This window comes from Diprion similis, chromosome 2 (assembly GCF_021155765.1).
Source record: "Diprion similis isolate iyDipSimi1 chromosome 2, iyDipSimi1.1, whole genome shotgun sequence".
Classification (NCBI taxonomy): Eukaryota; Metazoa; Arthropoda; class Insecta; order Hymenoptera; family Diprionidae; genus Diprion; species Diprion similis.
Genome location: NC_060106.1, coordinates 18,200,535 through 18,224,296, shown reverse-complemented (window position 1 = coordinate 18,224,296; position 23,762 = coordinate 18,200,535). Strand labels below are relative to the sequence as shown.

Here is a 23,762-nt window from a genome sequence, read left to right as displayed (position 1 = left end):
TACTTACTCCTCAACCATTTGGAAAAGTACAATTTTAAATTATCTATTTGGATTCTATCAGAATCAAAAATATGCGTGCGTCGCTGTGTCAACGGACTCATTGAGCACAATTTTCCCGTTTAAATGTATGATCAACTTCATTAGTGACGACCAACGTCTGGTTGCGTGAAATTACGACAAAACGAGTGTGTATCCTGAATGACCCGGATGTATCGGGAAAATTATTCGATTGAGAATGTTTGTCGTTTAACCATGCGTATTATTGTATGTTATTAGAATTTTAGGTAAGTTATACAGAGTAGAAGTAGCACGGAATATTTTTCAAAGAGAAATAAGAGTAGCATTAACACGTCGTGTAATGCAGGAGAAGAATAATTTCTGATGAAAAGTTTCACGTCCGACCTTCGAAGTGAATTGATAGTTACGGCTGCTGTTTCTTATTGTTGTACTTTACGATCGTGTGAAAATACACGAAATTCTGAAATAACGACAAAGTTCGTTTGCGACTGGTCAAAACTATGCAATTATAGTTTAAAACCAGAGAGTTAAAGGCGTCCGAGAAATTGATTACAGTCCGTTAATTTTCATCCGGTAACGGATCTTTGTGGGAAATGTGATTTCAAATAACCGAAAATTTGTAGAAATTGACGAGTGTGAGTGTCTCCGTACTCGATTCCTAATGATACAGGCATTCGAACGGTTTCGCTTCGTAACACCTGAGTTAGGAAATCCGTGCGTAGAATGAAAAACAGATATTTCCCGGGGGCATTTTCCAAATTGCATCCCCGGTATATATACCCAGAGAGACGGGGTTTTCAGTACAGTTGTCCAGTGTTCACTGTCAAAACTTCAACGATGGTAAGTGAAGAAAAATTTCAACCATAGCACAAGCATGGCTATCGCGGTAGCTCAGAAGGCTGATCCGTGGTTCCCAATATCTGGAAGAGGCTCGCATTAATCCATTTCTCTTTAAATTACAGAAGTTTCTGATATTGCTGGCCCTTGTGGCCCTAGCAGGCGCTGACAAAAGGACTGCTAAGTACCCTAAACCAAGTGTGCCACCCCCGCCGCCCCCGGCCATCGCGTTCGACTCTGACAGTCAGGACTTCTACACTTCGGCGTCAGCGAGTTTCGGTGCCTCTGCCTCCTCTTCAGGATACCTTTACCCACCGTCGCGACCTTATCCCGATGAATCGGGGTCAGTAGTTCCTTCGGTACCGGTTATCCCGCACACCGCCTATGGTGTTCCGGATAGGATCGCACCGGTCTTCGTTCCACCTCCTCCTCCTCCTCCACCACCTCCACCACCACCCAAGCCTGCACAAGTCTACGGCTTACCAGAGAAGGTTGCACCGCCACCACCACCTCCTCCACCCCCTCCACCCCCTCCACCACCGCCGCCTCCTCCACCGCCACCACCACCCAAGCCTGCACAAGTCTACGGTGTACCAGACAGGGTTGCACCTCCACCCCCACCCCCACCTCCACCACCTCCTCCACCACCCCCACCTCCACCACCGCCTCCACCACCCCCACCACCTCCTCCACCACCCCCACCACCCCCGCCACCTCCTCCGTCACCTGCACGAGAATACGGTCCTCCTATAGTCGTAAAACCTGCTGAAGTCTATGGACCACCGGTAAGGGAAGCTCCGCCGCCACCACCTCCACCCCCACCTCCGCCACCTCCACCACCTCCTCCACCTCCTCCTCCACCACCACCACCACCAAGCCCAGCACGCGTCTACGGCCCCCCCGCTCCTCCTCCTCCTCCACCTCCACCCCCACCCCCACCACCACCTCCACCACCACCACCAAGCCCAGCACGCGTCTACGGCCCTCCCGCTCCTCCTCCTCCTCCACCACCTCCACCCCCACCCCCACCACCACCTCCACCACCACCTCCACCTCCACCACCACCACCACCTCCACCACCACCACCAAGCCCAGCACGCGTCTACGGCCCCCCCGCTCCTCCTCCTCCTCCTCCATCCCCACCCCCACCCCCACCGCCACCACCACCACCCCCAACTCCGGCAGAAATATACGGACCTCCAATCGTGAGAGAATCACCGGAGCCTGAGGAGCCGGAACAGCCAGCGTTACCCGATATTCCACCACCTCCTGAACTAACGCCGTTCTCACCCTACGAGCCAGAGATTTCTGAACCGGGACCAGTAGTGGAAGAAGAACCTGAGCCAGTTTACCCGCCGGAAGTTATTGATGTGCAGGAACCCGCGCCAGTAGCCCGGGAACCACTGCCTTCTATTCCGCCGCCACCTTCTCTACCGGATTTCTCTTACCCGCCGGAAGCACCCCCGCCACCTCCAAGCGTTTATGGGCCGCCAGAAATAACCCGGGAGGTCATTTCCAACCAATATGTTGAACCACGACCTGTGTTACCGAGGATTCCTCCTCCTCCGCAAGTAGCCCAAGGTCCGTACTGAGGAGCTTAGGGGTACATCGAGATCCTTCGTATAACGGAGAATTATCGAAAATGCTGTTTTATGCAGAAATGGATGTATCTAATAGAAGTTTCATGGTCGTCAACATGTCATTTACGCATATGAATAATACCTAGTAGCCTTGTTATTTTTTTCAACGACTTGTAATCTGCTATTCGAAAAAAAATATTAATACTAATAACAATGATAATTATTATATTTTGTATAAATACTTGTGCAACGAACGTCTTTGAGTAAATTATCTACACTTAATTCACTATCGCTGTTTTTAATTCACCTGTTCTTTACGATTTACGCTCTTCTGAAATATAAGTTGAGTGTTTTAAGAAACAATTTGTCGTTTGATATTCTGACATTCATTCGAATGATTCAATTTCGGAATAGAATTGACAAATACGAGGTACACATATGTACATACATAATGTATGAATTCTGTGATTATTCACACGATCATTTTTCAAGTGTTAAACCAAACACAGCGTTTGTTTACATGTAGGAAAGAAAATAATCGGTTCATCGCTGCTGTTGAAAACTGCATAAGTTCGTGAGTATAAAAAAAAACGAATAACTCATTCGGAAGTGATATACACAGTGAACATAAAGCAACTAATTAACATGAAAATAATTTATTGTTTGTAGAATAAATATATAACTGCTACATGCTTGGGGCGAGACTTGCTCTACAGAATTTAAATCGTAAATAAAAATAATTTATACTGTTTTTGATCGAAGAGAGCAGCTGTTCAACATCCACAAGATGCCACGGACAGTACTTGCCCAGAATATCATGCACACTCTTATCCCAATTGCCAGTGAGCCGTTCACTTGATATAATCCTTGGAAACCTGCTCAATCAACTCGGGCAAATTGTGGGTTGGAAGACCAACCAACTTTATGCTTGTGTCCCAAAGTCTGGCTGCTTTCGCGTCATCTAGTGCCACGGATGAAGGTGAGGTTGGCGCACACTCCCTAAAAGAAATTGTTTGTGTAGTCTTATGGTTGGATTTGTGGATTTGTGAGCCAGGTTAACTTATCCATAATAGTGTCGATGGCGGGCAAGATTCACTGACGAATGTTGACAGGGCTTTATCAACGATCGCGATACCGTCCATTTCTAAGTTTTTGTGATTAGATACGGTCAAGACGGACATGACAAAGCAAGTAACATAGTCATTTCACAATTGACGGCAATCCATTTGTTAAATTTTGCTTGATATCGAATTTCATCGAGAATAAACTAGTTGTGCATCAATTAGTCTATACTGCACTTAAACTGTGAAAGTTTGTTTACAAAATACGCATCGCCTGAGGCGGTCATATTGCCTGAATTTTTTCCATACTTGTAATAAAGACCCGTCTCCTTGGCTGCTTCCTCGTCAACTGCACAGTGAATGGTTGTCTGAGCTCCTTGCTCGACATTCTTGAGGAACGGTCGGAAAATTCCAAGCAAAAATCTGGAACCTGCACCGAGATGACGACCCAGCTCAGACTTAATGACCCCCGGATGGAGGGTATAAACGTTAATACCGGTGATGTTCGCCTCTGAAACACAAGGCCATTTATAGATCAGTTTTAATGTCTTCGTACAAAGTGACAAGTGCTTTTCAACATTGAAAGTATATTGACATTCCTGTATCAGTAATACCTTTCAATCGGCGAGCCAATTCTCGTGTGAACAACACGTTGGCCACCTTGCTCTGATTGTAGGCCTGCATTGGACTGTACGACTTCTCTGACATCAGATCGTTGAAGTTGATGTCACCTCCTAAAGGTGAAATAAGACATCTTCAAGCTGGATGCGATAGTGAAATACATTCTATGATTTTCGGAACTTTGCCCACATTAGTGTGATACTGAACAAAAGCATAATTATTGAATTTTAAATCTTGTCCCGTTAAGAGTGGGAAAGACTAGAACCATGAACAAGTATTATAAACTATTAACGCGTGATTTTGTATTGAAATTACTGCATAGGTATAATTCTCACGTTCGTGAGCCATGGATGAAACATTGATGATCCTGGAGCAGGGCTCTGAGTCCTTTCGACTTTGAATGATCTTTGGCAGAAGCAGCAGTGTGAAGAGGAAATGCCCGAGGTGATTGGTGCCCAACTGAGTCTCGAAGCCATCTTCCGTAAGCCCTTTCGGACACATCATTACCCCAGCATTGTTGATAAGAATGTGAACAGCTGACTCGGTCGTCGAAATGTGCTTCGCACATTCTCTGACACTGGCTAAACTGTTCAGGTCCAATTTATAAGCGACAACCTCACCAGGATCTCCGACGAATTGTTCCCGGGTCGGACTGAAATTAGCCAAATATGGATCAGTGGAATGAATTTTCAATTTTCCATATTGTCAACACAAAATTGAAATAAACCCCTGCATTCGTACTTTGAGGGTGGAACGCTTTTCACTTCCTCAATTGCGGCATTGGCCTTGTTCAGATCTCTGCATGCTAAGACCACTCTGGCGCCTGTAAAAAATTAACCGAACGAAGTTCGTACTTGTTATACGATTTTAATTGTCTTATACACATACACATGAATTAGACTAAACCGCGCGTGTTTTTCGGAAATAAAATAACCACGCCTAAATAATAACTCAAGAGATTACATAAATGTTTTATTAAATGTTGTTCATCATATTCCTCCTGATATAGCTACAGAATTTGAACGTGTCTTTTGGCTTAGCGGTACCTCCTAATGTTTCTAATATAGCGATACCTCCACTAACAGGACGTGTATACATATATATCTGCCGAGATTTCTAAAACGTAATCTGGAACAATGTCACGAACTCTGTCACGATTTATACGTCATAAGCGATGACGATATAAATCATATCGCATTGACGTCAGCACAGAACTTAATAAACCTCACATGCCACGAGAACATGAGGAAAAAAAGCCACGACATCGTGAAACGCAAGTAACGTATCACAAGCTGTCAAGTTCCGCTTCATCAATGACGAACGTGACAGGAACCGGCACATTTACCGATCTCAGTGAAAGCACGTGTAGCTCAACCACAATTTACCGGCCGCAATAACTGGATCAATCGTCAGATGGATTTAGCGTATCGATGATCGGTGCAGTAGTCGTACTCATATATTGCGGTTTACCTCTTCTGTAAAGATCCCTCGCGGTTTCCTTTCCGATCCCCGTATTGGCACCGGTTATGACAACGGTTCTCCCGACTAAGCGAGCCGTGCTTTGACACGATCGACTAAACGGCCACATTTCAGAAAGAAAACCTTCTCCACAACTGCAGTTTCCTGTAACGGAGTTAATACTGGGCGTTGACTATGCGCGAGTAAAACGCAGTTATGAATGAGCCATACCGAACCTGACAAAGAACCAAAATCACGCGCGGCTGATGCTGCTCTATCCAGGACACTGAAGGTGATAAAGAGTGTTGAACTTGGACGTTGTTCACCAGCCACTTGAAGTGAATGTTACGGTCTGTTCCCTCGTCGCAGCAGGTTTACTCGGCTGAGCCAATCACCACTCGGAGTAAGTGGCAATCGCCAATTACAGGCGAACCCGTCGTAGCTAACTTTGGAACGAACATACTGCTGCTTATCGTGTATGTGCGATGCTGTTGGTGTGTTGAAAGTACCACAGTGGGGGAGCAGATCGAACGGTACTACGGCTGCTGGCATACATGTCATGCGGTTAAAGGCTGAGTCGAGGCCAAGTATTTAATAGAACATAACTTTCTTCCCATGAGTAATAGTTTTGGGCTGATGATCGTCATCGTGCTCTTCCAATGATGGATAATTAATGAATTTTTGTGAAAAACTACGGAGTCGATTATCTTTGCCTGAGCCTGAGCTGTGATTATTTCCACATTCAAACACACGTGTGGTTTCAGATCAGAAATCATGCAACTTCCATGTAGAATAAGGAATGGTATAATTACAGTAGTATGTAATTGTAATCGATTTTCTGACTCGTATGCAAGAGTAATTGCAGATAATGAAAAAAGCACCGTCTAGTGCTCGGGGGATTTTTCCTGCAATTATTTATCCTTGACGAACAAACGCAACAAAATTCAAATCGATGCGCTGAGAAGATAAAATTTTTTGCTAATACAGCGCACTTTTCAGATATGTTGACATAATCGTATATTGGCATCACTTTGGGACCCTTCGCCGTTTAACATTACATTGTCGAGTTAAATGAATTCACAGTTTTTCAGTAAACTTTTGAAAATTAGTTGGAACAATCTACTACTATACAATTTTTATCCAAATTAATACTAATGTAATAACTGTAGTCCTTAACAGGTACTTGGTGACATACACTTGTGAATAATTTTAGGTGACATCGTAGTATAAAACGTCAGCATCAGCAAGATATTCACGTGGCATATTCCCTGGAAATTTTTTGGACCAGATCCTTTAAATCGTTAGTTGGAAGACCAACAAGTTCAATGCTTGCATCCCAAAGTTTGACTGCCGTCAAATCGTCCTGTGCCGCGTTTGAAGGTTGAGCCACTGCGCATTGACTGAAAAAAAAAACCCAATAGAGTTTGACTATCAGATTATCGAGTGATAGCTAATTATATTCATCTTCTGATCGGAATGCTGCCGAGAAATTTATTGGCTTTCGAGTTGGCAATTTTATTCTTACACTTTTCCTTACCTGTAGTAGAGACCCGTCTCTTTTGCGGCACCCTCATCGACGGCACAATGGATAGTTGTCTGGGCAGCCTCTTTCGCATTCTTTACAAAAAATTCCCCTATTCTGATGAAAAATTTTACACCCCGAAACAAAACTTCATCAAAATGACGGCTGAGGTTGGACTTGAAGATACCCGGATGAAGTGTGTAGGTGTTTACACCCGCGATATTTGCCTCTGAAATGCAACATCCTCCGGTGAAATGCTGTCTTGATGCAAGTGATATATTGTTCATTTTTCACAGACTCTTATAACTCTTACCTTTCAATCTGCGAGTTAATTCACGTGTAAATAATATGTTCGCAATCTTGCTGCGGCAGTAGACCATGAAAGGGTTGTATGTCTTGTCCGACATAAGGTCTTCAACGTTGATTTTCACTACTGAGGATAGAATAGAATTCGATCAAAATTGACTTTCAACTAAACGAATAATGACAAGAATGTGAGCAAATCGCGGATATTTGATCACTCAGAATACTCCAATTGCTATAAAAACATTTTCAGTCAGCTGTGAGAAACATCTATGCTTTTGAAATTCATCGTCGAAGTATAAAGTCTTACAATTATGAGCTGATGACGAAACGTTGATGATTCTGCAGCAGGTCTCCCCTCTCCTTTGACTTTGAATGATCTTCGGCAGGAGTAACAGTGTAAAGAGAAAGTGGCCCAGGTGATTGATACCAAATTGTATCTCGAAGCCATCTTCAGTAACCCCCTTAGGAACCATCATCACCGCGGCGTTGTTGATGAGAATATGAACAGCTGATTCTGTTCTCCATATCTGCTTCGCACATTCCCTGATGCTCGCCAAGCTGTTCAGATCCAGTTTGTAAACAACGAGATCGCCAGGCCCCCCGACGAACTTTTCTCGGCCAGGTCTGAAACCAATTAGAAAAAACGTAACTAGAAGCTTAGTTTAGTTTTCATTAATTTTACAGAGGTCATGTTATATGTATAAATAATTTCATTCATACTTAGAAGGCTGAATCTTTTTTATGTCCTCTACAGCAGCATTGGCTCTGGCCATATCTCTGCATGCCAAGATCACTCTGGCTCCTGTGAGATAATTGTAAGATGTAGAATATATATATTTGATGCAACAGTCAACACTGATTCTACGTATACTCAAGGATGATATTAGAATGCATAAGTATTTTCAGTCAAAAAATGTCTTGATTATGAAATTTTGATTTTAGTAGACAGCAGACAGGCTCACCTCTCCTGTAAAGGTCCCGTGCAGTTTCCTTTCCAATGCCACTATTAGCACCGGTTATAATAACTGTTTTACCGACTAAACGTGCTTTGCTGTTACAATATCGACCGAATAATGGCATCTCTAATCACAATACAAACAGAATCTGACAATTAAATTTTTGTTTGAAGAACGTGGCTTAGTATCAAGTGACGCTGCAGATGCCTATAGCTTCAAACTGAGTCTGAGAGAAATTTTTTATTCCAAGGTATATCATCGAGAGAATGACCATGATGGTAAGCGTTGAAAGTACTCAGGTGGGGCGTCATTATACACACACCGTAACCAGCCATGTTGTGCAAAAACAACTGGCATAAATTTTAAATTCAGTACTAAAATTTAGTGATGATTTGTCAAATAATTTTCCTCTGAATGATATTAGCTGTTAACCAAAATTTTACCGATTATCTACTGACGTGTAACATTAAAATCTGTTTTGAATATCACTAATGCGTCCGTGTAAAATGTACATTACAATTCCTTTCACTAATGGTGGGGTGAACGCGAAGGTAAAGAGATCTGCACGTCTATTCCAAAAACCGGTTTTCCGGAATAATGTTGTTTTTTATATTGCATTGTTTTACTAAAGAAGAATCTACTTCTTTGCGTAACATTGCTTTCAATCACTGATACAATATCAATATAATTTATAACTTGTTGCAGATCGGACCTTCTGATACTTGGCATGCAGTTTACCGATTTCCCAACATCCTTCGATCATCAATCATTCGTCTGAGTTACTCGGTGGAAATTTGCTCGATCAGTTCGGTTCAATCCCCTGTGGAGAGACCGACTTCTCGGGGAAAAAGCCTTTAACTTGGGTGTAAATTCGTACCCACGACTCATAGATAATGCTCAATTCCCATGAGAAAAAAGGTGAAGCTACGAATTTACACCCAAATTGAGGGTTTTTTGTTGTGAGGTACAAGCTTTGTACGCGTGTCCTAAAGTCAAATCTGCATTTAAATGTTGTAAGTTTATTTTGGCAGTTAAAGCTTTGCTTCGAGCAGTGATTTATAGGCTAAATCATTGTATTCGACGGAGAATTACCTGACGTTGAAAAAATATTTTGTTGAGGTTAAAAAATTCACAACTTTGTCGGTGTAGAAATTTTTTTATTGATACGTAAAATGTACACGTATAGTTGAAAAATATTCGTATGTCGTCACTCATGATTTTTTCAGTCATTGCTTACATAGTAATATTATAGGTATTCAAGTTCATGGTATGTTGCAGATCATCCAATCCAATGCTTGGTGTAAAGTATGGAGATTTTCCAACCTTAGTCTTCGGCGATAAATTATTCAGCTGGCATACTCGATGGGAATTTTCTCGATCAATTCGGTTAAATCATTCGTGGGGAGACCGACAAGCTTTACACTCTCGTCCCAAAGTCTGGCGGCCATTTTCTCGTTCATTGCTAACGATGAAGGTGACTCTGCCGCACACTCCCTGAAATTATTTATAGAAATTAGAAATTATTTTTTTACGACATGGGCATTGAAAAGTCCACTTTTTGTGGCAGTTTTCGTTCCGTAAAGTGATGCTTTATACGGCAACGAACAAAGTTGCGGAATAAAGTCTTTATTCCGCAGTTTTTATGCGCAGTTCGTAGTGCGCATCCCAAACTGCCCAATAAAGTAGCTTCGTCGAACAGATCGCGACATAACCTCACTCTTCGATTTGCTTTTCAATCCCCATACCGTAAAAAATATTGTACGTGGCATGCCCGTAAACCGTTTTTTGGCTCGGATATTTTCAGCACTCGTTTCCGGCTCGCCTTCAGCTCGTCCTGAAATCTTTATCCTTGCCAAAAAAACAGGCGGTTTACGGGCATGCCACATAAATAGCTATTACTATTTTACCGACAGCATTTTGTGCGCAGCTATAAAGTACTCGTTGAATAGGATTAATTCACTCGCAAGGTTCTAAAATTCAATTTCTTAATGAGAGGTTGTTTCGAGATGCTAGACAGAGTGTTCAAAAGAGTCAAATACAGTTTTTCAGGATTGCCGTGTCTGGATTCTTATCCCTTACCTGTAATAAAGGCCCGTCTCATTAGCGGCCTGCTCGTCGAGGGCGCAATGGAGGGTCGTTTGAGCGCCCTGTTCAACGGTCTTTATCAAGAAGCCCACTAGACTGTACAAAAATCTCACACCAGGGAAAAAAGAGGCATCAAGGTGACGGCTGAGCTCTGAGTTGATGACTCCGGGATGAAGTGAGTAAGTGTTGACACCTGTGATATTCACCTCTGAAATTCGACACCTCAGCTCAGTCAGTAAGGCTGCTTGATAGAAGCGACGAAAGCTTTCGGTCGCTGAAAATTTTCCAACGTGATTTGCAGCTTTATTTACCTTTCAGTCGGCGAGCTAATTCCCGAGTAAACAGCACGTTGGCCAACTTGCTCTGGCAGTAGGCCGATATGGCACCGTACGATTTTTCCGACATCAGGTCATCAAATTTGATACCGGTTGAAACTGTGATGAAAAGAAAAACACAGTAGTCTTGGGCATAATAATTCTGCCCCAAGAGCAGTTTATGCAATTATTATATTGAAATTTATGAAATTCTGTTCCGTTCGAAAATGAAAATTCGAATAAGCATTAGTACAGAAAGCCTGAACGACAATCAACAGACTGTTCCTGACGTTGGACGACTTGCTTGAGTGTAAGACTTACACCTGTGAGCCAGAGACGAAACATTAATGATCCTGCAACAAGGATCAGAGTCCTTTCGACTTTGAATGATCCTTGGCAACAGCAGCAAGGTGAAGAGAAAATGACCGAGATGATTGGTGCCCAACTGAGTCTCGTAGCCGTCTTCCGTGACCCCTTTCGGACACATCATAACCCCAGCATTGTTGATGAGGATGTGAATAACCGGCTCGGTTTCTAATATTTTCTTCGCACACTGCCTCACACTGGCTAAACTGTTCAGATCCAGTTTTTGAATGACAACTTCACCTGGCTCGCCTTTGAACTCTTCCTTGTCGGGCCTGAAACAAGTCCAGCACAAAGGTGAGGGAAATTACTCATCGACACATGTTACAGATATCACGATTCAAAATGCAATTAACATGGTAGGAAAAGGATTATTTTTGGAATGAAATGTTTTGACATCAATATCTTATCGCAAGTCATTCTGATCTTAGTATTTCTTTCACGTGTTTACGTTTTCTGAATAACTTAATGACTTTTAATTAAGAATCCATTTGGCCAATGACTTTTAATTAAAAATCCATTTAGCCATCACTTGTACCGTCTTGAAGTATTCTAGCACAATGATTTTCAAGAAAATACAAAAATATCGGATCAAGCTGATCAATATGCATGTTAGAGTTTATGAAACACAGGTCGAATATAGTAACTATATTCATACTTGGAAGGTAAGGTTTTTTTCACATCCTCCAGCGCTGCATTGGCTTTGACAAGATCTCTGCATGCCATGATTACCCGCGCCCCTGTAATAAATATTCAGCTTATGGTGTGCCAAAAAATGACGATATTTTTTTTTTTCACTCTCACCCGAAAATATCAGAGAATATCATAGAATAACAAATTTTCTGTCAGATGTGGAGCTCTTAATTTTAATTTTAAGAAGTCTTTCACGAAATTTGAAATTTTGCCATTTAAATAACACGGGAACAAGGGCTTTTGATAGTATTTTGTCCTGAAAAGTATGAAGAAATTTTTTTTTGATAAAATGAAGGAACAGCTGATATTCAGCACTAAATTCTGGACAAAAAAGTTCCGTGAGACAAATTTCCATCGTCAATATTTAAGTTTCCAGAGATCTTTGAAACTGACAATTTTTAAATTTCACGTTTTTTTGCATTTTCCAACTGAACTATTGCAGATATAAAAAAAAGTTACCAAGCAATTTTGTAGTTTGTGTGACGGCCGACACAAAAGTCTTGTACGAATTTTTCGTATAATCACAAACAACAATGTTACAGGCTCTCAAAGTACCGTTTTTATGAATTTTTCCTCTTATCAAAAAGAAAAAATATCGACGATAAAAATTTGGCTCAAGGAACTTTTTTAGCAATAGAAGATATTTAGCCTGAGCTCTGTCGGGTTTCACTACTTGAATTCAGGTAAGTCTTTCATTCTCAAGTGACCTTGTCTACTGCCCATGCCTAGAAGTTATAGGTATAAGTTTTCGAATTACATAGTAATAGGTTGTGATGTACAGCGAAGTAATTATGTATTTATACTCTTTCCAAAGTGCTGTTCCAAGCGTAAATTTCACTATAAATAATTTGGAATCTAGCTTCGAATCATCATTGTAAAATTGTGAGCCGAAATTCACACTTTAATATTAGTTGTGTGTTATCTAAACGCGAGTGTAACGGAGCTCAGATGTAAAAGTTTTTTGAAAAGTTTTTTGACGTTGGTATAAAATCTCTTCCGTTTAGTGAAGAAGAATAATCGAAACTAGTTTTAACCTACATACGAAACCAGAGCGTGAGACGCTCTGAGGAATAGTACCTAGTTGAGAATATTCTTATGTGATCATGACGTTTCTTGGTAATTGTCATTAGAATGTTGGTACCAGTGTTTTGACAATTGAAAGAAGTACGATCACTGAGCCCTTACCTCTTCTGTATAGATTCCACGCAGTTTCCTTGCCGATACCAGTATTGGCACCGGTTATAACCACAGTTTTACCTTCTAAGCGAGACTTGCTTTTACAATATTGACTGAAGAGCGGCATTTTCACTAAAATTTTTACGAGCAATGGTAATAAAACGTGTCTGTGGCCACGCGCGACTTGATTTACGACGTCGGTTGCCTCTTAAGTAGGATTAAGAAACAAAAAAAAAAGATGCCACGTCGGGTCTTCACTTGGAGCACTGCAACCACCAGTTGATCATATTCGGACCACACTAAATTCGAAGACGCTAAATCAACGCCTGACTGTCTCGCCTACTCTTCGAATACTGCGAGCAATGAAGATTGTTCAGGCTTAGGTGACCAGCACATGATCCTTAGTGCTCGCGATAGTTTATTCGTTGACTACGATATAAAGTCCAGGGCCACAGCCGATAGTGGTTCAAGATATAGCGGCCATCGCCAATGGCAATCTCCTGAACTTTGGACTGAGTCACGAACACGGTCATACATACAGGTCTTGCAACGAAGCCAATTTTCTACAGATCGGCGTGGTTCTCTTGTTGTCCGTGTTTTAAGTGTTTGAAATAGCCATGTCGCGGCGCTGCTATCTAGGGATGACGTGGGGTAGGGATGAAAATGTGCCACCAAAATTATATTTGAAATGAAGCATACAACCTAAAATCAGCGCGTGCATCATACTGTATTAACTACTTTCATTCATAACAATTCATTGCTTGTAATAACAACAATAATATTATTATTAGGCTGGCGCTGTATTGCGCACGCGTTGATTATCCATCCTACGATCACAACGCCGTCCTGGCGGCCACAAGGTGAAATAAATAACCGCCCGTGAAATGAACCACCCCCACTACCTTCGTTGCAAGACCTGTATTTAAGACCGTGGTCACGATCGACGAGCGTCCGCGTCTCATCTTGCGAGCGTGAAAATCAAGTGTTTGTCAAGCAGTCATCTGGGAGGAGAATCGAAGGTGCGCAAAGCCGCAGGCAATGGGCTTTGGTCTCTGACCACTGGTTTCACGGTCAATCAGTCTCCGCTGCTTGGTGAACAATGCCAGCGGGTCATCAGGCCTCTCAAATTGTTGACGTCGGTATCGAGTTTCAGGAATGTTTTTCTGCGTGTAAACAGGAAGTCCTAATATTAACCGCAGCTTGTCAGCCTCGAGTTTTGACGTGACTATTCAAGAATTACTTTTCATATTAAACATAACGAGTATTTTTTATAATAGGCCTGTGTTCAAAGGATTTACCCTGATATCTCACGTGTACTACTTCTGCAACACTTTTTTTCGGTGTGAGCCTCACATCAACCAACTTCTTTTTGGTGGCTCAACTGATGATCGCTAATTATCACGAAATATTAGGACGATACTGAATATGATTATTTTCAATGACTTCCTCTTTTTAATGTAACAGTGATCGATTAAATGACCGGTTTCTTGATCAAGGCCCACCTTCTTAATATCGACGATAGTGTTTACAAGGTGAACACAAGTATGGCTCTACATTTTGAACGAGACTCTCGGTTATTGATTTGTCCTTGCGGGAGAGTATAACACTAATAAACATTAATGGAAAGCCTAATTGCTTAGTTACAAAATTATTCAATCAAAATCTTTTAAAGAGCACACGCGCAGTGCGTCCATAGCCATCTACTGACAGAATAATTAGACTAACAATAAGTTACTCGTACTTGTCGTTTATTCTTGGCTTACTCAAAATTGCTTGTGTAACATAATTGACCGTTTATGCTAATCGGTCAGAGTTGTTCTGTAAAAAGCTGACCTCAGTAAAATCCAAAAAGGAGCAAAACTTCTTGAAAAACACAGCGTAGACTAACGCGATCTTTTCAGATGAAAATTTTCAAAGCTACGAAGCATCGCGAATTGAGGATTTTCTTTTTCAGGATGATAAATTCAAAACCATGCCTCAGAGGTGAATTCCGATGCGGACGACCAGTCGAGAATCCTTGTGTGGGACGCGACAAAAATGACAAAGAGTGCGTGACTGCAAGGTGAAGATCTGGTTGATAAAAGCAAGACTAAAAATCGGCGTAACATGTATAGTCTCGATTATATTCACTGTGTTTTTCCAACGCTGTAATATCGACGTTGATTTTTTCGATTTATTATCTACGCAACGTATCTAAACTTTGATCAAATCTAACATCAGAGATGAATAACTGTGTTCTTCAACTTAATAAGTAATCAATACCACTCTACTTTACACAGCGGAATTACGGAAGTATGTCACGTGCTTGAATTATATATACACTGAACGATATTATTAGTGAGACAGTCTAAAAGTCTACGAAGTCTGTACCAATATAGATGATTGGAAGCGGGACTGAAGTGTCGAAATCAATTACAGAAAGTAAGAAAATATTTTATTGGTGAATGACATGTAAAGTTGATATCGAAAATGATCGGTATAAAAATAATCTAACGTGATGCAAGTTGTTCATTTCGAAGTGTGAGGTTCCTTCGAGAGTTTATCGGTTTCATCGACTGTATCAGCAGAACGAAATTCCTTGGTAACATGCTCTATTATTTCCCCCAGATTCTCGCTAGGAAGTCCAACGAACTTTGCACTCTCATTCCAAAGTCTGGCGGCTTTTTCATCGTTCAATACGGCGGGTGAAGGCTGGGATACCGCACACTCCCTGGAAAAGTAAACAAGTTTTGAAAAAAAAAAAAAAAAAATTGTGGTTTCCACAATGAAATCGTAATTTAACGATCACTATTGCAGTCGATCTCAAACTTCTCGGATTTAATCCTACGAGCTGAAATTTAAGTGTAACGAATAACAGAAATCGCTTCGATTTGGAGTGGGGATTAAAAGTGATCAAGTTTAATACGAGTAATAAAGTCCCGTCTGCTCGGCCGCAGCTTCGTCGACGGCGCAATGAATGGTCGTCTGGGCGCCTTGTTCAACTGATTTAACGAACGTCCGGAAGAATCCAAAAACTAATCTCAAGCCTCGTGAGATGTTTTGTTCAAAATGGCGCGCTAATTCAGAGTTGATGACTCCTGGATGGAGCACGTAGACGTTGACACCGGTGATGGCCGTCTCTGAAATTGAGAGTTCCTGGTCAGTGCCGTCGTTTTTTCACGTACAGACCTTGCCACGTTTTGTATAATAATTTTCACCTCGCAATCGCCGAGACAATTCCCGCGTAAACAGCAGATTGGCCAACTTGCTTTGGCAATAGGCTCTGAAGGGGACGTAAGACTTGTCCGACATTAGATCTTCGAAGTCGAGCTGACCACCTGAGGGTGAAGTAAGACTTTATCAGGCTAGGGTATAACTCTGATCGAAGAAAGTTCTTTTGAAAAAAGTTCCGTTTGCAATTAGAGCGTTGGATCTGGTCTAAGCTCAAGACGTGAAAGACTGGCGATGTGAACGAGTCTTATTGATGTTTGATTCACGGAATTTCTACTTAAGTGATGAGTTCTCACGCGCGTGAGCCGCGGACGAAACGTTGATTATTCTGGAAGGGTGATCACAGTCTTTCTCATTGTTAACCATCAACGGCAGGAGTAACAGGGTCAAGAGGAAGTGGCCGAGGTGATTGGTGCCGAATTGTATCTCAAAGCCATCCTCCGTGACCCCCTTGGGGCACATCATGACCCCGGCGTTGTTGATGAGGATGTCGACAACCGACTCTGTCTCGTATATGCGTTTCGCGAACTCTCTGACACTGGCTAAACTGGTCAGATCCAATTTGCAGACAACGAGTTCACCGGGCCCGCCGATAAATTGTTCTCGTTTCGGACTGAAAGCAGAAGAATCAACGCCACAGTTTAGAATTCGATCCAAGTTATGGTGTTTTTTCAATACATTCATTTATCTAATATCAGTAAATTATTTTTCATCGATACTCTATAAAATTTTAGCGAAATACCGAGGCACATGATAGATATAATTGTAATAGCATTGGAAACTGGTTCATGGCCAGGGTTCAAAAAACGATTGAAACCAGCTGGAGAATATCAACAAGAACTTCGAAATGCGTAGTATATTTAATTCATATGCAAACTACAAGATGAGTTCGTTTGCAAATGACGTGCATAAAATTCTGTTCGTACTCGGAAGGTGGGACGGCTTTGATTTCCTCCACAGCGGCGTTGGCCTTGTCAACATCTCTGCATGCCAAGATGACTTTAGCTCCTGCAATAAACATAAATGATTTCGAATTCAAGTTTACGACTAAGTGTGTTATTTTAAACGTAGTCAAAGCACGTATAATGTTGTTCTTTACAATATCACGGCGGCCGGTGGTTTCTGGTGTTACGATTATCACAGTATAATCAGTAACAGCATCAGTAACAGGAAACCACATAGAGCCTCACCTCGCCAGTAAAGATCCCTCGCCGTTTCTTTTCCAATGCCCGTATTAGCCCCTGTTATTACGATCGTTTTTCCAGTCAACCGTACTTTGCTTCGACACGAGCTACTGAACGGCCACATTTTGGTCCACCCTTTATCCGTCGAAAAACAACTGTTGATAAAAGTCTTTCCACACACACAGTACACAATCACCAGTCGATTTTTTCAGCTCGAACTTTTTCACCCAACGTATTTTATCCTCAGCTTAGATTCTTCGGCAAGCACAGTAAAAACTCGTTCAGCGTCCATCTGCAAACGCGGTGCGAGGCACACTTGCAGACTGCGATGGGCGTTGGCGTCAGTTTCTCTTAACGTAGAAGCTCGTAATTGCGTAGCATTTTATCGCTTCAGTTTCGAGATAATGCCATGTGTTAAAATAGACTAGTTGGATTGGAGGGAGGTGCTGAACCAGGACTGCAGTCGTAGCACGTGAACAGCAGCCGGCAGTTTTTCATGCCAAATGTAAACACTTTGGATTATAGCCATCCGAAGGACATCGCACTTTCCATATTTTTGCTTACACTCGAAGATCCCGAAATGATCGTTCGATCAATTGCATGACGTCGAATAGTGGTCAGCGTAGATGAAAATTTGCGCAGCTCTTCTCCTACACTTTGGGAAATGAATCGAGTCGTTATCTCTTGGTCCTGTCTTTGTCAGGGTTTTCACCGAATTTTCTTGCAGGTTCCTTTGTGGAATCCCGCTTATCCGATGAGACGGTAAATACTTGACAGCTGCAACTTTCCAGCAGGTATACTCCCGCTATATCGCAAGGAAAGTAATAAAACGGTTATGTGATTTCCCGTGGAAAGAAAAGAGACGATACTGAACGGTTATCAGTGTGACTTAACGGGCAGCGAAGTGTGGTTGCTACTAAGATGTTATAAATAAAATTTCTTGGAACTTGACTGTTGAATTTCTGGATATGTGACGTCGACGAGAATTCTATACGCGCGAGGACAAGGATACTTTCAGCTTTTTATACTTGGTTAGACATCATCCGCATACCTCACATATTTCGCTGGGTGTTTGGAAGGAGCGGGAAATTTACAACTGTTGAAATACCGGTTTGATCGACAGTTCCAAACGTCAGTGTAAGACGTTAACGCGTGCGGGGATTTCAAACGAAATTTATCACAGGTTTTACAACACCCGATCACGCAGCTTCCTCCATTCAGATGTAACGATGAAAAAGAAGGAGAGAGGAAAACGGAACCGGAAATGAAATCTGAGCGCAGTAATCACAAATTATCAATTGTATGTGACGTGGAACCGTTCAGGAATGTTTCATTCAACCGGAATCCGTGAAACAAGGAAAGTGACGATGACGAGATGAAGTGCACTACAGACTGGATTGAATATAGAACCCCCGCGCGTCAACATGAACTACTTTTGCGGAAACATTGAACCCGGAAACTCAATAATGATTAATAACCAGTTACCGGAACTATGTCACTTCTTCTGGAGTTTGTAAAATGACGTGGAAAAAATTGTGGAAATGTAGAGACGGTAGGGGGTGAAATATAAAGTTTAATTATTAAATGAAAAGTGATAAAAGAAAGATAAAAGCCAAGCATGATTATTACGTACGTTGTTTCCTAAGGGATGAAGGAAAAATATGCCGTGCGGATGAATACCTGAATCGCGAAACGCATACATACGCGTTTCATTTTGCAGCATGTGAATTTAGTATGGCATGCGTTGTTTACTAGTACGTAATACTCACCGAAGAATTCTGAGTAAAGTGTACAACAAGTCCCCTTAAATCGATTGAGTTTCTGCATAAAACTGCGGTTTAATGAGGCAAATCATTGTGGTTTCCTTAAAATCGTATACGTAAGACTGGAAACTCGATTCACGAGTACTTCCGTAGTATCGCGGAGTACTTAAAAATAATGCATAATACTTGTATATATATATATATATATATATATATGGAAAGGAAATCTTGACTTCCGGTAAGTCGCGTAGAATTAATTTTCCTTCATTGTTGCCCGGAGCTCTTCATAATTACACATCCCGAATGAATTTACACGTCAACATTACAACGTGTGACATGTATCACGTCTTCTACTCATGCAATATGTTTAATCGATTGTGCAATACAATGGAATTGCTACATAAACGCTTGCATTACGAATGCTAAATAGTGGTAAAAATCTGACGCTGTGTTTGACGATTTATTTCCATATTTGTAGAAACCTAAAAGTTCGTACATTATTGACTTAAGTATAATTCTAAACCATTAGTATAACCGTGGAATAATGCTGCATGTTGTTATTATTAATAATAATGTTAATCGAACAGGGATTTTATAATCAGTAGGTAAAGTCTGATATTTTTCCGGTTTTTTACTACAATTTCCGAACGGGGATTACCTATGATTGCGATATTTATATCACGCTTGCATAGAGCTTGACCGGTTTGTTTTCTCATTCTATACAGACAAAGGTTTCAAAACACTAGATTTGATTTATTACATCTTTCTAGCTATTATAAATTAGTGATAACGTGTATCAGACAATAATTAATGAAAAAAATTTACAGGCCTTTGCGTATAAATTTACCTAATCATCATTTCCGCAATGTTAAAGAAATGAGATGTCGCAAAAATTCTAAAATTGCGTATCATTTTACACGTAGACATATTAGTTTCACACACTTATCTGTAAACATACTTGTAACATATCACAAGCATTTTCCGTAAAACTCATGTATCTCACCAAATATGGAGAATTACTTTTATCGTTGAAGGAAAAAAAGTAAGCAAATAAATATAAACGTTGCAAGCTTGTTCATTGAAAATGATAAATTTCATTAAAAATAAATCAAATGAACAAATTGTCACGGGTTGTTGTTACATAGAAATTCTACAAAAAAACATGAACAAAATGCCCAGATTCAACGTTTAAAGAGGAAAATTATGAGTAAAAATAAGAAAACTCGAAAAACGGCACCGTAATGTGGGTTTTCCGATATTAATTCACCGTCAATCCTAAGGCAAGTAGTCAATCGGTTCGACATGTCTCCCGGTAAAAATTTTCCTGCACCAAATAAGGCCCACGATTCGTGAGTGTCATGGAGCCCAGTATTCTACGGCCTGAAAAGCCCAAAAATTTTGAAAACCCGAAGACCCGGGTGGCTTGGGACTCCCGCAGACAACGGGGAAAGTCCCGTTAGCGGATGGGCCGATGACACATCTGGCCGGCCGATATCCACTCTTCGACGTCCCCCGTAATTTACTTAAAGACCGGCAAACAAACGCTCTCGAAGTCATTCCAGCGTTGGTCATTGCTCAGAACTGCGAGGAAAAACGAATCGAACGAAAGTCGAACAGAGCTTGTGGATTTCCTTCTTCCTGCCAAAACGAGCCACTGGATTTAAGGCTTTGGGAAAAAATAAAATTGCACGTGTCACAAGGGTGAAAATGGAATTTCGACCCTTATTTTTCGCCGGAATTGTTCTTCTCGTGATCGGTTTTTTTGGGCGATCAAACGCACACAGATCGTTAGAAGAAGTGCCGATTCAGTTGGAAAACTGCATCAGCACCCCGGGTGCGAATTATCAGTGCGTCAGGATCGAAGATTGCAATGACAAAAGGCAACGGGGTAGCCAACAATTCTGCAAATGGGAAAGCAAACCAACGCACGTGTGTTGCTTGGAGAAACGGTAAGCAACCGAGTGAGCCACGTGCGTGGCTGTTTGAAATTCAGTGTCAAATGATAAAAAATAATGATGTGTAAAAATCCTTGAAATTCAATTATTACGTTATCATTGATCGAACACAAGTTTCTGTAACGAAAAATTAGCACAAAGTGTTGCGGAGTCAATGTGAGCTGGTTTTATCAGTTTATTCAGAACAGTTCGATCTATGGTGATTTTGACCGGCCTGTCACGGTGGCAGATGGATTTTACTTCTTCTTGCAAATGTGTTTATGGGTGATTCATGTGGATTTAACGCTCTGACCTTTAGCAGTGATCATCCTATGGGGAAATTCGCTCGGAGAGACAAGCGAGAGTATCAGTCATACTACGACGATGATGACTACGAATCCTCAATGGAATACTTCAATCGTGACAACCGTGGCTGGAGGCACGAGTACGATGACTGGGAAATGCCGTGGACGAAACATAGGCGCCAGAGCGATGACAGGATGGATTATGGTTTTGATCATGAGTACGATGACGATTCCAAAATAATACCAAGCATGGGCTCAAGGGGTGCATTCGACAGTGACGGTAAGAAATTGGTAGCTTATTCGATCGTTTGAAAGTTTTATCCTTTTTTAAGAATTGGTTTTCACGTCACGTCGACACAGTTAACTAATATATTATAAGAATGTATCCTGATATATTAACCCAGTGTGCATTACGGAGCATTGCAAGGAAAAATTTCTTTGCAAAGAAGCTCTCAGGATAAAAGTATAATTTTTTATAAATCGGATACGCGTGTCGGGTTCTATATAGTTTTCAGGAATCAAGGAAGTTCCTTGTGTCAATCGATATGTTTTACCGCCACGAAGTTAACAATACAAGCTGCTTATCGCAGTCCATAAAACGAATGCCTAATGGTAAAACGTTGAATTAATACATCCGTGACACTTGACTGTGACCTAAAACCAATCCTGCGGTTTTATGACGGAGCAGTATGTTCACTTGTGTGTAATAAACTGTACGCACTGTGCAGTGATGCATAATAGATCGCAGAAAGTAGGGATCAGACGGAAAATGATCGCGATGCACGGCGTCGCCAGTCATAAAAAATTACCAATTGCAATCCCGTTGACGATTCATTGTCTCTTCTTGCAGATACGGAATGCGGCGTTTTGGCGGACGAAATAAACGACGGGGTGCTGGGGCGAATTTTCGGCGGCTCGCCCGTCCAAACAGCCGCGTCATCTCCATGGATGGTATATAAATTTGAGATATAAAATTTTGTGGTTGTTTTAAAAAAGTTCTCACCGCAAAAATAAACCTATTTACAATAATCATCCCATACGAATGAGTTCGTTAATCTCTTATTTCGACGCAGGTTGCGATTGGCAAAACTGATCTGACCGGGAAGCCCGAATTCTTCTGCGGCGGAGCTTTACTCAGCCAAACAATCATCTTAACCGCAGCCCACTGCGTTACGCAACGGTGAGAATTTCGATTTGCTTTCGACTGCCTTTCGCCAAGTCATAATTATTCTTTTGGCCATTCTCATTTTTTCTCCTCTTTGAAAAAACGCGACCACGATATACTCACTCTGCATTTACAGGTCGCCAAACATGGTCAGAGTCGGCGAGCTGGACATGAATTCAAACACAGAACCAGCGGAGCCCCAGGACTCACTGATCGAGGCTTCGACGATTCACCCCGACTACAGCAAGCCTCGACACTACAACGACATCGCCATTGTCAGGCTAAAGACCCCGGTCAGGTACTCCAAGTATGTTAGACCGATATGTCTGCCTCCGGACGACGGAAATCTCTACGAGAATGCTCCAGTCACGCTGACCGGATGGGGAGACATCAAGTCCAGTAAGTGTATCCTGATCACCGATGAGCCGCCATTGCATTTCTCTTCTATAATGAGAATGACATTGTAATTCTGTTTGTTTTCTCCAGACGGTAAGGCCAGTCCTTTGCTTCATAAAGTCGAAATTAACGTCATCAGCAACTCCCAGTGTAACGACAGGTATAGAGATGCTTTGAAGAGCAGTCGGAACATCCGAGCTCTACCCAGAGGTATTATAGACTCTCAAATGTGCGCCAGGGACGAGTTGGGAGGCAGAGATGCGTGCAAGGTGAGTTATTACAGTACCTAAAGTCACCGTGAAAACTGATTTCAGGAGGTACATTAAGCGAGTATAATATGGCCGAATAAGTGCGTGAATTTTGGAAATTTGTACCCACGTAGGAGATTATTTAATTCGACTGGGGTTCGTTTCATTAAAAATTAATAAATGTCACAAATTGATTGATCAATTTTTGGACGAGGAATAAAATTTTAAATTCATTAAATTGAGTAAGTAAGTCGAGTTTAAAAATTTTCAAAATGTGCCTACTTTTTTAGCCATCAATTCGTAAATATTCCTATTGTAACGAGAAGATTGACTCGCGAATTGAAATCAGCACAAGAATCGCTTTAACATCTCGTTGATAACACCCTATGAAAATTTTTTGCAGGGGGATTCTGGAGGGCCGATAGTCAGGAAGAACGGAAGACGACGGATCGTCGTAGGCATCGTGTCGTCAGGACTTGGCTGCGGAGAAAGAGATCATCCAGGAATTTATACGCGGGTTTCGCGTTACACCGACTGGATTCGCAGCTTCTTATAGAGTCCTGTCAG

At 41.6% G+C, this 23,762-nt stretch overlaps 4 protein-coding genes across 4 annotated transcripts; 1 reads left to right on the top strand and 3 right to left on the bottom strand.

Annotated features, from left to right (window-relative positions):
• Positions 1 to 3,144: 3,144 nt before the first annotated feature.
• LOC124416289 lies at positions 3,145 to 8,629 on the bottom strand. The gene is made up of 17 exons (XM_046897219.1): positions 8,366 to 8,629; positions 8,124 to 8,205; positions 7,711 to 8,027; positions 7,411 to 7,530; positions 7,113 to 7,341; positions 6,832 to 6,975; positions 6,699 to 6,771; positions 6,457 to 6,614; positions 6,177 to 6,355; positions 5,954 to 6,117; positions 5,812 to 5,907; positions 5,588 to 5,768; positions 4,859 to 4,940; positions 4,453 to 4,769; positions 4,111 to 4,230; positions 3,806 to 4,007; positions 3,145 to 3,434 (listed from the first exon to the last, which is right to left on the bottom strand). Exons 1-17 carry the CDS (start codon positions 8,481 to 8,483, stop codon positions 3,287 to 3,289), a joined length of 2,730 nt encoding a protein of 909 aa, XP_046753175.1. The 5' UTR covers positions 8,484 to 8,629; the 3' UTR covers positions 3,145 to 3,286.
• A 951-nt stretch (positions 8,630 to 9,580) lies between these two features.
• LOC124416229 (retinol dehydrogenase 11-like) lies at positions 9,581 to 13,510 on the bottom strand. Its single transcript, XM_046897156.1, has 6 exons — positions 13,000 to 13,510; positions 11,780 to 11,861; positions 11,080 to 11,396; positions 10,756 to 10,878; positions 10,439 to 10,652; positions 9,581 to 9,853 (listed from the first exon to the last, which is right to left on the bottom strand). Exons 1-6 carry the CDS (start codon positions 13,115 to 13,117, stop codon positions 9,706 to 9,708), a joined length of 1,002 nt encoding a protein of 333 aa, XP_046753112.1. The 5' UTR covers positions 13,118 to 13,510; the 3' UTR covers positions 9,581 to 9,705.
• Positions 13,511 to 15,402: 1,892 nt separating this feature from the next.
• Positions 15,403 to 17,688, bottom strand: LOC124416228 (retinol dehydrogenase 12-like). Its single transcript, XM_046897154.1, has 6 exons — positions 17,391 to 17,688; positions 17,127 to 17,208; positions 16,497 to 16,813; positions 16,188 to 16,307; positions 15,896 to 16,109; positions 15,403 to 15,700 (listed from the first exon to the last, which is right to left on the bottom strand). The coding sequence occupies exons 1-6, from the start codon at positions 17,506 to 17,508 to the stop codon at positions 15,499 to 15,501; spliced, it is 1,053 nt and encodes a 350-aa protein (XP_046753110.1). The 5' UTR covers positions 17,509 to 17,688; the 3' UTR covers positions 15,403 to 15,498.
• Positions 17,689 to 20,449: 2,761 nt separating this feature from the next.
• LOC124416288 (phenoloxidase-activating enzyme 1-like) lies at positions 20,450 to 23,753 on the top strand. The gene is made up of 9 exons (XM_046897218.1): positions 20,450 to 20,459; positions 20,560 to 20,848; positions 20,932 to 21,096; positions 21,401 to 21,666; positions 22,237 to 22,337; positions 22,460 to 22,566; positions 22,688 to 22,950; positions 23,038 to 23,216; positions 23,599 to 23,753. Exons 1-9 carry the CDS (start codon positions 20,450 to 20,452, stop codon positions 23,749 to 23,751), a joined length of 1,533 nt encoding a protein of 510 aa, XP_046753174.1. The 3' UTR covers positions 23,752 to 23,753.
• The last annotated feature ends 9 nt before the right edge of the window (positions 23,754 to 23,762 follow it).

What these genes read in the sequence shown, in the direction of transcription:
- LOC124416289 (XM_046897219.1), bottom strand. Translation starts at nt 8,483, where the DNA reads ATGCCATTATTCGGTCGATATTGTAACAGCAAAGCACGTTTAGTCGGT. An exon ending in GTGGTGATTGGCTCAGCCGA is followed by an intron (nt 5,908 to 5,953) that starts GTAAACCTGCTG and finishes ATTCACTTCAAG; the next exon opens with TGGCTGGTGAACAACGTCCA. An exon ending in TTCATCCATGGCTCACGAAC is followed by an intron (nt 4,231 to 4,452) that starts GTGAGAATTATA and finishes TTTCACCTTTAG; the next exon opens with GAGGTGACATCAACTTCAAC.
- LOC124416229 (XM_046897156.1), bottom strand. Translation starts at nt 13,117, where the DNA reads ATGCCGCTCTTCAGTCAATATTGTAAAAGCAAGTCTCGCTTAGAAGGT. An exon ending in GTGGAATCTATACAGAAGAG is followed by an intron (nt 11,862 to 12,999) that starts GTAAGGGCTCAG and finishes TATTTATTACAG; the next exon opens with GGGCGCGGGTAATCATGGCA. An exon ending in AAAAAAACCTTACCTTCCAA is followed by an intron (nt 11,397 to 11,779) that starts GTATGAATATAG and finishes GACTTGTTTCAG; the next exon opens with GCCCGACAAGGAAGAGTTCA.
- LOC124416228 (XM_046897154.1), bottom strand. Translation starts at nt 17,508, where the DNA reads ATGTGGCCGTTCAGTAGCTCGTGTCGAAGCAAAGTACGGTTGACTGGA. An exon ending in ATTGTCTCGGCGATTGCGAG is followed by an intron (nt 16,110 to 16,187) that starts GTGAAAATTATT and finishes TCTCAATTTCAG; the next exon opens with AGACGGCCATCACCGGTGTC. An exon ending in CAGACGGGACTTTATTACTC is followed by an intron (nt 15,701 to 15,895) that starts GTATTAAACTTG and finishes TTACTTTTCCAG; the next exon opens with GGAGTGTGCGGTATCCCAGC.
- LOC124416288 (XM_046897218.1), top strand. An exon ending in GGGTGCATTCGACAGTGACG is followed by an intron (nt 21,667 to 22,236) that starts GTAAGAAATTGG and finishes CTCTTCTTGCAG; the next exon opens with ATACGGAATGCGGCGTTTTG. An exon ending in ATGGGGAGACATCAAGTCCA is followed by an intron (nt 22,951 to 23,037) that starts GTAAGTGTATCC and finishes TGTTTTCTCCAG; the next exon opens with ACGGTAAGGCCAGTCCTTTG.